The 13030-nt window shown below is 40.0% G+C and overlaps 1 protein-coding gene across 1 annotated transcript in view; it reads right to left on the bottom strand.

Moving 5' to 3' along the window:
- Nucleotides 1-12391, bottom strand: part of DSTN (destrin, actin depolymerizing factor) — a 37246-nt gene extending 24855 nt beyond the window's left edge. The window contains exon 1 of the mRNA XM_036826473.1: nt 12095-12391. Coding sequence (XP_036682368.1) covers nt 12095-12097 — 3 coding nt within the window. The 5' untranslated portion in view covers nt 12098-12391. The remainder of the gene's footprint in view (nt 1-12094) is intronic.
- Nucleotides 12392-13030: the final 639 nt, after the last annotated feature.

A 13030-nucleotide genomic window follows, 5' to 3' on the forward strand; every position in this document is an offset into this window, starting at 1 on the left:
ATATTTGCAAATGTATCAATGGACAAAGGATTAATCTCCAAAATATATAAACAGCTCATGCAGCTCAATATTAAAAAAACAAACAACCCAATCCAAAAATGGGCAGAAGACCTAAATAGACATTTCTCCAAAGAAGACATACAGATGGCCAAGAAGCACATGAAAACCTGGTCAACATCACTAATTATTAGAGAAATGCAAGTCAAAACTACAATGAGGTATCACCTCACAACAGTTAGCATGGGCATCATCAGAAAATCTACAAACAACAAATGCTGGAGAGGGTGTGGAGAAAAGGGAACCCTCTTGCACTGCTGGTGGGAATGTAAATTGATATAGCCACTATGGAGAACAGTATGGAGGTTCCTTAAAAAACTAAAAATAGAATTACCATGTGATCCAGCAATCCCACTACTGGGCATATACCCAGAGAAAACCATAATTCAAAAAGACACATGCACCCCAATGTTCATTGCAGCACTATTTACAATAGCCAGGTCATGGAAGCAACCTAAATGTCCAAGGACAGACGAATGGATAAAGAAAATGTGGTACATATACACAATGGAATATTACTCAGCCATAAAAGGGAACGAAATTGGGTCATTTGTAGTGATGTGGATGGATCTGGAGACTGTCATACAGAGTGAAGTAAGTCAGAAAGAGAAAAACAAATACCGTATATTAACGCATATATGTGGAACCTAGAAAAATGGTACAGATGAACCGGTTTGTAGGACAGAAAATGAGACACAGATGTAGAGAACAAACGTATGGACACCAAGGGGGGAAAGCGGCGGGGGGTGGAGGTGGGGGTGTGATGAATTGGGCGATTGGGATTGACATGTATACACTGATGTGTATAAAATGGATGACTAATAAGAACCTGCTGTATAAAAAAAGAATAAAATTCAAAAGTTAAAAAAAAAAAACAGATCAGTGGTTGCTGGGGATTGGAGGAGGTATTAATACGGGCACTTTTTTGGAGTGAAGGAACTATTCTATATTTTGATTGTGGTGGTAGTTACACAACTGTATATGGCCAAAATCTGCAGAACTTACACTAAAAATGGTGAATTTTACTTTATGTAAATTGTCCTAAATGGAAAAAGTATACATTACTTTTAGTTTTTACTTCAAGAGCAACAATGTAAAAAATACTCTAGTCCCTTCTGAGAAAGATAATACTGAACACACCATAAGCTAATGGTAAACGATGTTGTCTTAGCTTAACAACTTGGCTTCTCTGGAGGATGAGCTAGCATGTCAGTGAACCGAAGACAGGAAACAGACTTGATGCTGTTGGTTAACTGATCTACCTTTGTTCCATGGTCACACTCAGCTTCTAAGCCCTACCAATTCCTCCTTAAATGTGTATTTCAAATCTATTCCTTCTCATCTACTCTTCAAATCTTCTATCACGCCCAAGATTAAAAACCTTCACCAATTCCCAAGCACCCACAAAAGTCCAAATTCATTAACACAGCACAAGAGGCCCTTTATTATCTGAACCAACCTACCCTTCCAGATTTATCTTCCACCACAGGCAACGATATTACTCACTGTTACCTTTCAGGAAGCAATTTGGCCATTTATACCAAGAGCCTTAAAACAATGTAAACTCTTTGACCCTTTAACCTAGTATTCCTACTTCAAGGAATTTATTCTGGGGAAATAATCTGCATAATACTAAAAATGAGACAGTTAAAATAAAAACAGGAGAATTACTAAGAAAATCATAATATATCCACAGGATAGCTTGTGATATAGCTGTTAAAATTATGTTTACGGTAAGCTTTTAATGACATGGGGGAAATATTTATGATTTGGTTTAAGTGAAAAAATAAGCTGGATATAAAGTTTTATGTACAGTAAAATATATAAAGGAAAAAGAAATTTCATCTCTAACAGTGGGAATATAAGTGACTTTTATCTACTCCCTAGTTTCCTCTATTTTCCAAGTTTTCTATGATGAGCAAATTTTAAAAATCAGAAATATATACACACAAATACAAAACTTTTGACTCAGTAATTGCATACCTAGGACTCTATTTTGAACAAACAATGCCAATGAAGGCAAAAATTTATGCTCAAGGATGACAGAGCACTACTTACAATACAGATTTAAATCTAACAGGAAGATGATTTAATACCATCACTGTATATGCATAATACCATTACACAGTTTAAATAGTTTTTACAGATATATTTAACATACCATAAAATTGACCCATTTAAAGTGTAAATTCAGTGGGCTTTAGTATATTCAGAGTTGTGCATCCATCACAGTCTAGTTTTAGAACATTCTGAACACCTCAAAAAGAAACCCAGTACTCATGAACAATCACTCCTCTTTCCCATTCTTACCCACCCCAAACCTAGCCAACCACAAATTTACTTCCTGTCTCTATGTATCTGCCAATCCTGGATATTCTATATAAATGGAATCATACGACATGCAGTCTTTTTCTGACTGGCTTCTTTCACTTTACATGTGTTAAGGTTCATCCATGTCATAGCATGTATCAGTACATCATTTATTTTACTGCCAAATAATACTCCATTGTATAGATATACTACATTTTATCTATCCAATCATCAGTTGATGGACATCTGGGTTGTTTCCACTTTGAGGCTATTATGAATAACACGATGAACATTCATGTACAAGTTTTTATGTGGACATGTGTTTTCATTTCACTTGGGTATATAACTAGGAGTGAAACTGCTGGGTCATATGGTAACGCCTAAGTTTAACTTCTTAAGGAAATGTCAAACCATTTTCCAAAATGGCTGTACCATTTTACATTCCCACCAGCAACATATGTGGGAGGGTTCCAACTTCCCCATGCCCTTGCCAACATTTGTTAGGTTTTTTTTTACAGCCATCCTAGTGGGTATGAAATAGGATCTCACTATGTTTTGATCTGCATTTCCTAGTGGCTAATGATTTTGAGCATATTTTCATGAGCTTACTGACCATCTGTGTATCTTTCTTTAGAAAAATGTCTATTCAAAGCCTTTGCCCATATAATTCAGTTGTCTTTTTATTGTTGAGTTGTAAGAGTCCTTCATATATTCTGCAAGTTCCTTGTCAGACATATGATTTGCAAATATTTTCTCCCATTCTCTGGGTTGTCTTTTCCATTTTCTCAATGGTGTTCTTTGATGCAAAAAAGTTTTCAATTCTAATAAAGTCCAATTTATCTATTTTTCTCTTGGCACCTGTGCTTTTGGTGTCACTGCCTAAAAATACCAAGAAAATTGTCAAAAAAACACTGCCTAATCCAAGTTCACAAAGATTTATGCCTATGTTTTCTTCCAGAAATTTTATAGCTTTAGCTCTTATATTTAGGTCTATGACCCATTTTGAGTTAAATTTTGTATATAGTGTGAAGCAGGGATCCAAATTCATTCATGTGGACATCAGTTGTCCCAGCATCATTTGTTGAAGACGCTATTCGTTTCCCCATTAAATTCGCTTGACACCCTTGTCACACTGAGATGTGAGAAATAAAGGACATAAAACTGTTACAGATGAACTCAACTGTTGGAGAAAAATCTACATTGACATTCTCCAGATATTCACTATCTCTCTTATTTCCATTATAGTACTTATTACAATCTCCAATTATCTTATTCATTTATTTACTGACTTCTTACCTGTCTCCCCCATGAGAATGTATATTCCATAGGAAAAGGGACTTTGTCTTGTATACTGTTGAATCTCTAGAACCTACAACAGTACTAGATTCTCAGAAGATACCTAACACTTCTTTATTGAAAGAATGAGCATATGTTTTAAATGGCCTGAAAGAAAGTGCACCAAATGCACTTTGGATAGGACTGTCATTACAACTCAATTTTCCTTAATGTTCTATAATGAGCATACATTATTATTACAATCAGATGTGAAGATATTTTAAAGATCTGTAATACTTCTGGATCAATTTGTTGTTCCTCAAAGTTCCAAGAACCTCAATTTTTGCCAAACTATTTTAGCTTCTTTTATATAGGACCCCAGCACAGTGACACCACGAACTACCTAGTGGCTCAGGTCTAAATCTTCGGAATTATCCTTGATGTCTTTCTTTCCCCTATGCCACACACCCAAATGATCAGTAAGTCCTGTCAGCTCTTCCCCCAAATATAAAATATCCAATCACTTCTCACTATCCCAGTACTAACAATCCTAATCCAAGCTACCACTGACTGACTGAATAATAGCAACAGTCAATCCGTTTTGTCCCCATTTGTACATCTAAATCCTATCTCATTCCACAACTTAACACCCTAACACCTCCCTACCACCAAACACCCGACAGCTTCCTGGTGCAATCACCTTGGCTTACCCAGTTCTAGCTCCTGCCTACAATCCATTTCCTACTTTTCTCCCTGCTTTTCACCGAATTCCAACTACACAAACCTTTTGTGTCCCTGGCATGTCAAGCTCATTCTCTTCTCAAGGCCTTTCTACTTACAGAGTTCCTTCTACCTGAAATGCTCTTAACATGGCTAGCTAGCTCCTTCTTGCCATGCAAGTCTTAAGCTCAAATGTCACCCCAAGAGGACTTCCCTAAGAATCTACCCCAAGGTAGGCAACTTTTCTAGTACTCCCTATTGATCACCCTGTTTTTTTCACACCAGTTGCCATTACCTGACATGATCTTGTCATTTTTTGGTTGTCTCTCCCACCCGCCCACCCCCATTAGAATATAACTTCTACAAGGAATGGACTTTGTTTTTCCGTACTGTATGCCAAGTACCTGGGTCAGTTCTTGGCATATAATAACTTCTCAAATATTTATTGAATAGATGATTGTTATTCTAAACCTTGAGGGCAATGAAGAACTGTGTTTCATTCTCCATTAATTACTTCAGGAAAAATATAACTATGAGTGGAAGACAAGATATTTTTACATCAAGGATCAAAATCACCTGAAAAGTCAAATTAAAAAGTTGATCATAAAAAAATGATCATATATAATGACTCCAAGTAAAATAACATTAAAGAAATAATAAACAATAGAAACATGTTTTTATGCACTCCTTCACCGTTTTCATTTTATCTACAATTACCGAGGTATACACTGGTGTACTCAGAATATAAAGAAAAGAGTCTGTCAAACTTGGATCTAAGGTTGTTTAATATTATTATTTTAGCCAGTGCTGATGAGCACTTTACTATGTGCCAGGCATTGCTTTACTTACATGCATCGACAAAATGTTGTGATGGTAAGTACTATTATCATTCCCACTTGGAGGAATGATGAAATTGAGGCACAGAACAGTCAGTAATGTGTCTAAGGTCATACAGTCAGTAAGTGGCAGAGCCAAGATTCAAAAAACCTAGGCAGCCAGACTCTGAGCTCAAGCTCTTAACCACTTCTCAGTATAGTTTAACAGTAATGATAACAATACCTACCTCACTGGGTTGCTATAAGGATTGAGTGAGATAAGTTAACACAATGCCCGACACACAGTAAATACTTATAAGTTATCTAAGATAGCATTACTTCTTGTTCTTTCATTTGTTACGCTTTCAAGTGCTTTTCTATGGTTCAGGATGCCTCAATGAGCATCAAATACCATTCAGTTTCATTTTTAAGAAAGAAAGGGAATTGGCATTACTGAGCAGTTTTTGCGTGTCAGAATTAGTTGAAAGGTGCTACTCTAATAATACTTGCCTTATCTATCTCAAAGGATTTTCACTGTTAAGACTCGAACTAAACTATAATGCAATATACAAAGGGGAGGTACTATTCAATTAGTTCAGTACTTAAAACTCAATTCCCATTGTATTAAAAAAAAAGGTATGTGGGAATAGAAAGTATAAAAATTAAGTAATCCATCTCCCTGGAACCCGGCCACATCATAATGAAGAATGCCCTCTCATTCACTCATTCATGTTCATTCGGTAACATCTGTTGTGGGCCTACTAGGAGAGGTGTTGTGCTATTGAAATATACAAATCCTAGCCAATGGAGCTCAACAGTCTAGTCCCACAAAACATCTTAATAAGTTCCATAAAAGGGATTCATAGGCTATCTCAGCACTGTTAGTCATATGCAGACATGCAGAGAATTAACAGAAGTGTTGGTACCCATGCTAACTTCCCCTTACAAATTAAACAGGCCAATCCACAAAGTCTGAGGCTGGTCCATTAAGGTGGCCACTAACCACATGTGGTTTACAGAGTCCATTAAACACGGCCAGTGCTGCCGAGGAACTGCATTTTTAATTTTATTTCACTTTAATTAACTTAAATTTTAAAATTGATTATCAATTCCATTACTGGAAAACTAAGTATGCTTGGAGCAACTTAAATATATGACTCTGCTTTTTCAACTGTAAATTTTATATCTAAATATATACCAAATATTTCCAATGAAAATTGAGCATCTGAATTGAGCTGTGCTGAGTATAAAATATACACTGGATTTCAAACAATTTGTATGACAAAAGAATGTAAAATGCCTCATTTTTTAATTGATTAAATGTTGATACAATATTTCAGATATATTGGGTTAAACAAATTTCATCTTTTCTTTTTACCTTTTTAATGGGGCTACTAGAAAATTTAAGAATACATATGTAACCCACATTTTATTTCTATTCGACAACACTGGTCTAAAGATGACTTACAACGTTTTTAAAACAAGGCTTCAATGATTTGAGAATTCCTCAGAGCTTCAGAGCTTCCATAACTGACTTAAAAGATAGCTCCAGCGCAAGCTGGAGAAGTTCTACCTGTATCTGCCCATGCTTTAGTTTTAGCTCTATTACTTAAAATAAAAAAATTAAAAAAAAAAACCTACCACCAACAAAAATGTGCTTTGTGAAAGAATTTAAAAATTTACAAGTTGGCAATCTTCTGAAAACAAGCCAAGATAGGAATATGGGTAGAAAATTCATCCTTCTTTTCTGTGATAAGGCAAAGAGGAGGAACAACCTATAAAGTAACGCAAAAATGTTGAAAGTAGTAAACAGTCTTCCTCTAATGTGATCCAAAAGCACAAACACACAGATAAATCAGTTTTAAATGTAGGTTTCCTGCTACAGTACACACTGAAGTTTCTACCTTTCAAGTGCTCGTCCTAAGCCTTGTTGCAACAGAATAAGAGTTCTTTGACGGTCCCTTGTCATGTCAAAAAAAAATAAAGCCAAAATCTCCACCATTTCACACTACAGATTAAAACATGAATTTTAAGAATTCTGACTGCATTTTTCCTGAAATCAGCTACTTTTAAAAGATCTACCAAAAATTGATTCTTTAACACAGCAAACAAATCATGAAATAGGGTAAACAGCACATAAGCGTTACAATGTCAGCTACTAGAAGACAATCTTACAAGAGTTAAGGATCACTCAAGACTATGTACTCAACTCTATGGGGGCCCTTGTACAGAAGATTCCTTGTACATGAATTCCAAGATTCCATGAATTAAGTAACAAGTCTGTCAAAGCATTACTGAGATGAACCAATCTGATGTTTATTTTTCTCTGCTTCTCCCAATGTAAAATTTCAAGCAAAACGAACAGGAGACAGCTTTTAGAAGCAGGACAACTCCAAGTGAAAACTAGTTTCTAACATCAAGGCAAGGAGGCAGGGACAGAAGAAAAACTGATTAAAATATTTCTGAGTGTTACGTATAAATCTTTGAGTATGTCTTTCATGGAAAACCTAGAGAGGAATATTAGGCTATGTGGAAAGGTAGCTCAAGATGCTTAAATAACAAGCATCATGTTTATGGTTTATTATGTTCTGTGGTTTAGGTATGCAAATAGCAAAGAGTACGACAGAGACCAGGCCTAGTTATGCAGACTAGAGCATTACTCTGTAGATTAAAAAAAAAGTCCATGTTAAAACAACAGTTTTTAAAGAGTTTCAATTTTTTTTTTTTTCAAATTTCAAATGTGGTGTTCGGCTCAAAGTATCTTAATTATTACTGAAAGAAAATATAAGTTACATTAACATAAATAAAAACACAAATGTTTAGAGTCTTCCTGTATACAATAAACACCATTTTGATTTAAAACAATTCTATTTATGAAAAACGATTATGGTTATTTGTTTTATTTTTTTAATAGACTTCATTTTTTAGAGACATTTTAGGTTCACAGCAAAATTGAGCAGAAAGTACAGTTTTCCCGTATATCCCATGTGTGTTTGTTTTTAACATTTTGGCTAGAGGGACCGCCTAGGAAAAAGAAAGAAAAGGATAAGTATAGAACAGAGGATGTTAATCTCCACGGCCTGTGGCAAAGATGGAACTCTATTCTGGATCACTGTGCATTCTACCACGACCAGGGCCTCACAAGGGCAGGTGGCTAGAATTAAGAGTACTGAACTTCTGTTACTTAGCAGCTTGAGAGGCACGCAAAGAAAAGCAGGTGCCGGAGGCAAGGTATATTGGTCTTCATTATGCAGGTCTGGTTTTGACAAGCACATTCTCGCTGATTTTCTTTTAAGGTCAGATTTACTTTATGGCTCCACAAATGAGTTTACATGAAGATGTGAGGAGTATTTACACAATGTCAGATGCACTGAAAGCGCATGCATGTAAAAACATAAGCTGCAACAAGAATGAAAAGATACTCAACTACTGCTAATCAGAGAAATGCAAATTAAAAGAATGAGAAACCATTTCACACCTATCAGATTGGTTTTCAAAGTCTCATAATGCCAAGTAGTGAAAATAGAGAAACAGGCTCGTGAAAGTAGCTGATGGGAGGCAAACTAGAACTAAACCTCACCAAGTTCTTTTTTTCAAAGTTGCAAAAGGATACATGAAGCATGATAACATTTATATAAAATTTTAAAATACATCAAGGCAACATATATTATTACAGATGCATACATGTACAACTGAACGTATGGAAACATCAATGAAATGTGTTAGTTTCAGGTGACTATGTTGAACTTTACCTGAGTCCTGAGCTCCTGAAAAGCAGTGAAGATTAAGAAATTCACTCCCATCATTTTGTGTTCAGGGCAACAAAAGGATCCTGCCCTTGCTTACTTCCAGATTAAGACCTGTCCCCAGGCTTCCTCAAAACTCCTCAGTTTACCAGCCCCAGGTCTCTGTCCTTTTTTTTTGTTTGTTTTTGAGATGTCCCTCATTTTAATTAACGTTCTCTCAAATGCAATAACCTGCAAAAATCATCTCCTTAATTGGCCAGTACATTACGTCTTTGACACAGGAGTGGTTACCTCTGGGGGGAGAAGGGAATGGGATGAGGAAAAAGATGCGTATTTACCTGTAATGGTAACATAAAAACCTGAAATGTGGCAAAAAGTTAACCTTTTCTTTTTTTGTACAAAGGAACTTATTATTCTGTGTACCTTCCTGCTTAAAATGTTTCCAAGTTAATTTTTAAATTATTTTAAAACCTGATGTGGAGTCAGAAAAGGCCACAAGTCAATTAAACCTTTACAGGCTGTTTTCTAATATGTTAAATAGGCACAGGAACACATGCCCAACCTCTTCCACTAGATTGCTGTAAGTACAAGTGTTTTTGCTAATCATCAAGCGGGAGAATACACGTGTAATTCAGTCTGAGCCAACAGCTCAGTTTGTTAGAGCCGAGTTCTGATTAAGGTAAGGTTAAGGGTTAGATTATCATGCAGACCTTTACTGTTTCAGGGACAAGACTACACTCTGACTTCCCAGAGAGCCACTGGTTACAAGAGGAGCTAGGCCAGTCTCCTGTGATGTCTCAATCCATACCCAACAGGAAGAACTACTCAGCAGATAACCCTAGGAATTTGATGGTAGGCTGGTAAATAATCTTTGTATGAGGAAGCTGGCGCACCCAGTACACACGCACACCAAAGTTTTGTTTGGAGTGTGTAGATGTGGTTCCTGTGGAGGGTAGGCTTTTTTTTTTTTTTTGGCACTGTAAAGTGAGACTTTAAAAACATGAAATCTCATCTTAAAGTGCTCAGGGTGATCTTCTGAGTTGGTTTCAAATTGCTTTATTCCCAAGTGCTTCGAGAAGACTTGGTGAGTACCAGGAGGTGATTTTGTTAATGTAGAACAAATCCATCAACAGTTAAAATTTAATCTGAAAAAAAAAAATCTTAGAAACTTGGAACCAAGTATCTAACCAACAGATCTAAACAGTTTCAAATACAGAGAAGAAGTGCTAAAATCAGGGAATAAACTTACATCTTCACAATATTCTCTAATAGCTGGAATGAAGGGAGAAGCTCTGTGCTCATAAGGCTAAATACAAGAGTAAGCTTCAAAAATGGTCATCTACACAAATGAACTGATCTACGAAACAGACATACTCACAGACAAAGAGAACAGACTTGTGGTTGCCAGGGGGGAGGGGGTTGGGGGAGGGATAGACTGAGGTTGGGGTTAGCAGATGTAAACTTTTATATATAAATCCTACTGTATAGCACAGAGAACTATATTCAACATCCTATGATAAACCATAATGGAAAACAATATTTAAAAAAGAATGTATATATATGTATAACTGAAGCACTCTGCTGCACAGCAGAAATGAACACAACATTGTGAGTCAAGTGTGTCAATTAAAAAAAATAAAATAAAAATGGTCACCTGTATTCTAAACTCTCTTTCTTTGCAAGCATCCTAACAAGAGTAGTTCATAAGTTCTTCTGACCTCCCTAAGTCTGAAACGTACTCGGAATCACCCATCTTGATTAATTTTTATTTCTCTTCCTCCTTCCGAACCATAAATATTTAAAACAGACTCTTCATTTTATTTGAATGTATAGAAATAAGAAAGTTAAGCTTTCAAGTTTAAGCATTTAGCTAAACAGGTTTGGTCCTATTTCCAAACAGAAAATAAAGTTATGTCAAATCAGAAGGCACTAAAGTCGGCTCCAGCCTGATTCAAAGCACTTTCGTCAGAGTGGATGGTCTTAAATTTATGAAAACTCAAAGCCCTTAGATTAAGTCTTTTAGCATAAAGTAGTATACAAAGTAGTATAATCTTAAAGAAGTTAGAAAGTTGTAAGATGCCGATCTTCTTTGTAGCTTACAAAATCAACCCAAAGAAGAACCAAAAACTGAACAACATCAAATTCGTACTACATATCCTCAGTCATCCAGAAACTACTGTTTAATCTCTAATTTTCTTCCACCACTGAGCCAGTCTGCATAGCCCTGAAAGGTGCAATACCGTAAGAAAACCCAAATTGTCATTCAGTGAAAACATTGTGTAGGAAGATAAACTGGTACCAACTGCTTCCAGGCAGACAGATGCAATAACAGTGTAATATTTCCAGCAAAGTCTGGTAAGCCTTTGCCTGCAAATCATTGACCAAAAATGGTAACAGTATGCGCAGACTACAGAAAATGACAAAATGTTCTACTTGATCGTCCACTTAAGAGCACGGTTCTACAGCAAACGAGAGTGACAGTTTAGAGGAGAAAATACGTGAATTAAGCAGAGTCCAACAACTAGAATATGCGGAACATCTGTTTACTTTTTAGCGACTCGGATAGCTTAATGGACTTTAAAAAGCTTTTTCATTTGCTTTTATTAGCATTCCACCATCATGCCCACCCCCTGCACGCTAAATGCTGGCAGAGCCAACCTGTTCGCAGGTAAAAGAAAATCTGTGACCGTACATGGAGGCCGGACAGGCCACCGCCCGGCCGGACGCGCAGGACGAGGAGCTGCGGGACGCGGACCACCGGGGGCGGCAGCAAAGGACCGCAGGCCCGGTTCGGAATCGCGGGGGTCACGCTCGGTGGTCATCCCGCCCCCCAGGTGTCTCCATAAAGGCCTCGTTCCCTCCTCGAGACGCACAGACCTCAGGGGCCGAAACCGCCCGAGTCGCCGACCGCCCGCGCCCGGCCTCTGAGAAACGTGCGCCAAAGAGGCCCCCACCCGGGAGCGCCGGCGGACCCCGGGCGGCGTCGCCGGCGCGGGGGGTCGACCCCGGCTGGGCTACCGAGGCCAGGCGGAGGCCTCGCAGCGGCGTCGAGAATGCAGCGGCCGGGGAGCCGCCCCGGCGCGGGGCCCAGCGGGTCCGCGGCGGCCGAAGCCCGGGTACCCCCGCGCCGCCGCCGCTCCGACACCGCGGCGCCCCGGGCCCCCAGCTCACCATCTTCACTGCGGCGGTCGCAGAGCGCGGAGAGGGAGCCGGCGAGCACCAAGTCTGCGGAGCGTCCTCCTCACAGCAGCCCCGCTAGCCTCCCAGGGACTGGCGGGCGCCTCGGGCCCCGACGCGGCGGCGCACGTCACGCGCTGCCCACCGTTGCTACGCAACCGGCCGACCTGGCAACGCCCCGCCCCGGCGGCCCCCCAACCCCGACTCCACGGGGGCGGGGTCTTCCTCGCCTTCCGGAGAAGGGGCACCGGGTACCCCTCACCAGCTCTGGCCTGTCGGTGGGGGGCGAGGTCCTCCCCCAACAGCTCCGGACGAGGTGGGCGGAGCTTCAGCTGGCACCTGCGGGCGAGGGGCGGTGGCCCACTCACCGGGGCGGGGCCACGTGGCGCCCCGCCCACTGCGCTGCCGTTGCCCTTACATGGAAGTATCCACCTGGCCAGGTGTGCACCGCCGCGAGGGGCGGGGCCTGGGAGGGGCGGGGTGAGAGGGGCGGGGCCCGTGGCGGAGGAGACGGGAGGGAGGAGGGAGGATGACAGGGAGGGAGGGACGGACGAAGGAAGGACCAGCGGGAGCCCGGGCGCAGGCGGTCGCGGGGGCCGCGCGTCCCGCATTTTTTACCTACTTTGGTGCGATTCCCGCCATCCTCGCCTGATTGGCCCAGCCCGGCACGTCGGGCCCTCGGGCGAGAGGAAAAATCTGCACATTTTTCCTCTTTGCCGAGGCGACTGTGGCGATTCAGAGCGCTCTGAGTCACCGCTAATTTCAGGTCTGGAAAAAACAAGGAGTGATTTATTTGTCTTTGGGAACAGCCCGGGAAAGCAGCACTGCAGTCCGCAGCAGTGTGGCTGGGAAACGGCAGAGATACCTCAGGATGGTGGCGCCAGCCCCGCTGCTCCGTTTTGGGGGTTTTTAATTTGGGATTGCGTTTTT

Source organism: Balaenoptera musculus, chromosome 15 (assembly GCF_009873245.2).
Source record: "Balaenoptera musculus isolate JJ_BM4_2016_0621 chromosome 15, mBalMus1.pri.v3, whole genome shotgun sequence".
Taxonomy (NCBI): Eukaryota; Metazoa; Chordata; class Mammalia; order Artiodactyla; family Balaenopteridae; genus Balaenoptera; species Balaenoptera musculus.